Source organism: Gossypium hirsutum, chromosome A13 (assembly GCF_007990345.1).
Source record: "Gossypium hirsutum isolate 1008001.06 chromosome A13, Gossypium_hirsutum_v2.1, whole genome shotgun sequence".
NCBI classification, from domain to species: domain Eukaryota; kingdom Viridiplantae; phylum Streptophyta; class Magnoliopsida; order Malvales; family Malvaceae; genus Gossypium; species Gossypium hirsutum.
Window position 1 is genome coordinate 16891812 of NC_053436.1, and position 1175 is coordinate 16892986.

The 1175-nt window shown below is 35.9% G+C and overlaps 1 protein-coding gene across 1 annotated transcript; it reads right to left on the minus strand.

The window, feature by feature from the left end:
* Window positions 1-251: 251 nt before the first annotated feature.
* On the minus strand, window positions 252-602 carry LOC121212287 (vegetative cell wall protein gp1). Its single transcript, XM_041084738.1, has one exon. It carries the CDS (start codon window positions 600-602, stop codon window positions 252-254), a length of 351 nt encoding a protein of 116 aa, XP_040940672.1.
* Between the last annotated feature and the right edge of the window lie 573 nt (window positions 603-1175).

The following is a 1175-nucleotide window of genomic DNA, read 5'->3' on the forward strand; positions in this document are numbered from 1 at the left end:
TTTATTTAATCTTTTAACAAAAGATACAATAATTAATTACTTCATAGAAAGAACATATATATATATAATCCCATAATAAGCAATAACATATCGAAGTAGAACAAATAATGGGATCGGGGAACTCCCATTTGTACAAACAAATAAATGTGGTGGAAAAAGGTAAAAAGCAATCCTCAAAATCAACAGACAAGGTCGACTAAAAACATATTAAACCAAATCCATTATGCAGCAGATAAAAAACAAAGGGGTATTCAAGGAGTAGAAGGAGAAGCAGAAGGTGGTGGAGAGAGGAAAGGAATAGAGGGAATAGCAGTTGGGATTGAGGGCATGCTCGGCAGAGGTGGCAGTGTGGCCCTTGGTACACTTGGCAATGAGGGCAAAGCAGGCATGGTAGGAAGTGGTGGAAGCGCCCCAGGCCTTGGCATTGTTGGTATGGTTGGCTGTGGGATATTAGGGATAGATGGAAATGGTGGGAGTGTTGCTGTAGGCAAAGTTGGCATTGGAGGCAGCTGCTGAAGGTGACGAGTAGCTTGGCCAACCTTAATGCTTGGAAACGACAAAGCCATCAAGAATGCTAAAGCAATGCAATTGAAATAACCCATTTTTGTTGAGAGATTTTGGAACAATTTACGCAGATGAAACAAAGTTCTTTATCTGAATAGTTATGAGTGAGGAAAACAAAACATGATATTGGAGTTTATATATGCATTGTAGTTGGTAATATTTGATCATATATGGTTGGAAAAGAGAAAACTTGGTGAATGTCGAAGGTTTTGGTAGCTCATCTTCTCATGGGATATTGGAGTTTAAAATTGGTGAAATGCAGTAGTTGTGGTTGGCATACAAGCTACCTCATGTAATCAAGTCAGCCTCTTAATTAAATTAATAATATGTCAAATAGTATAATTCAACAAGTCTCCAAGTTAGTTAAGTTTCCGATACTAATATTTTAAATATTGATGGTGTAAATTAACCACATAATACTTGTCAATTGAGATAATTTCTATCAATTCAGATCAAGTCAATTCGGTTAACCTCATGTAATTTATCTTACTTCTCTATGATTTCTATGAGTTGTACTTTCAATTTTACTATCAAACAGTAATGGTCTCGACGAGCTTCTTTTAGTCATAAACTAAAGGACCTACCAGAAGCAAATAAAAGAAAAATTAAAA

Coding starts and splice junctions, on each gene's coding strand:
- LOC121212287 (XM_041084738.1), bottom strand. CDS start 602: ATGGGTTATTTCAATTGCATTGCTTTAGCATTCTTGATGGCTTTGTCG.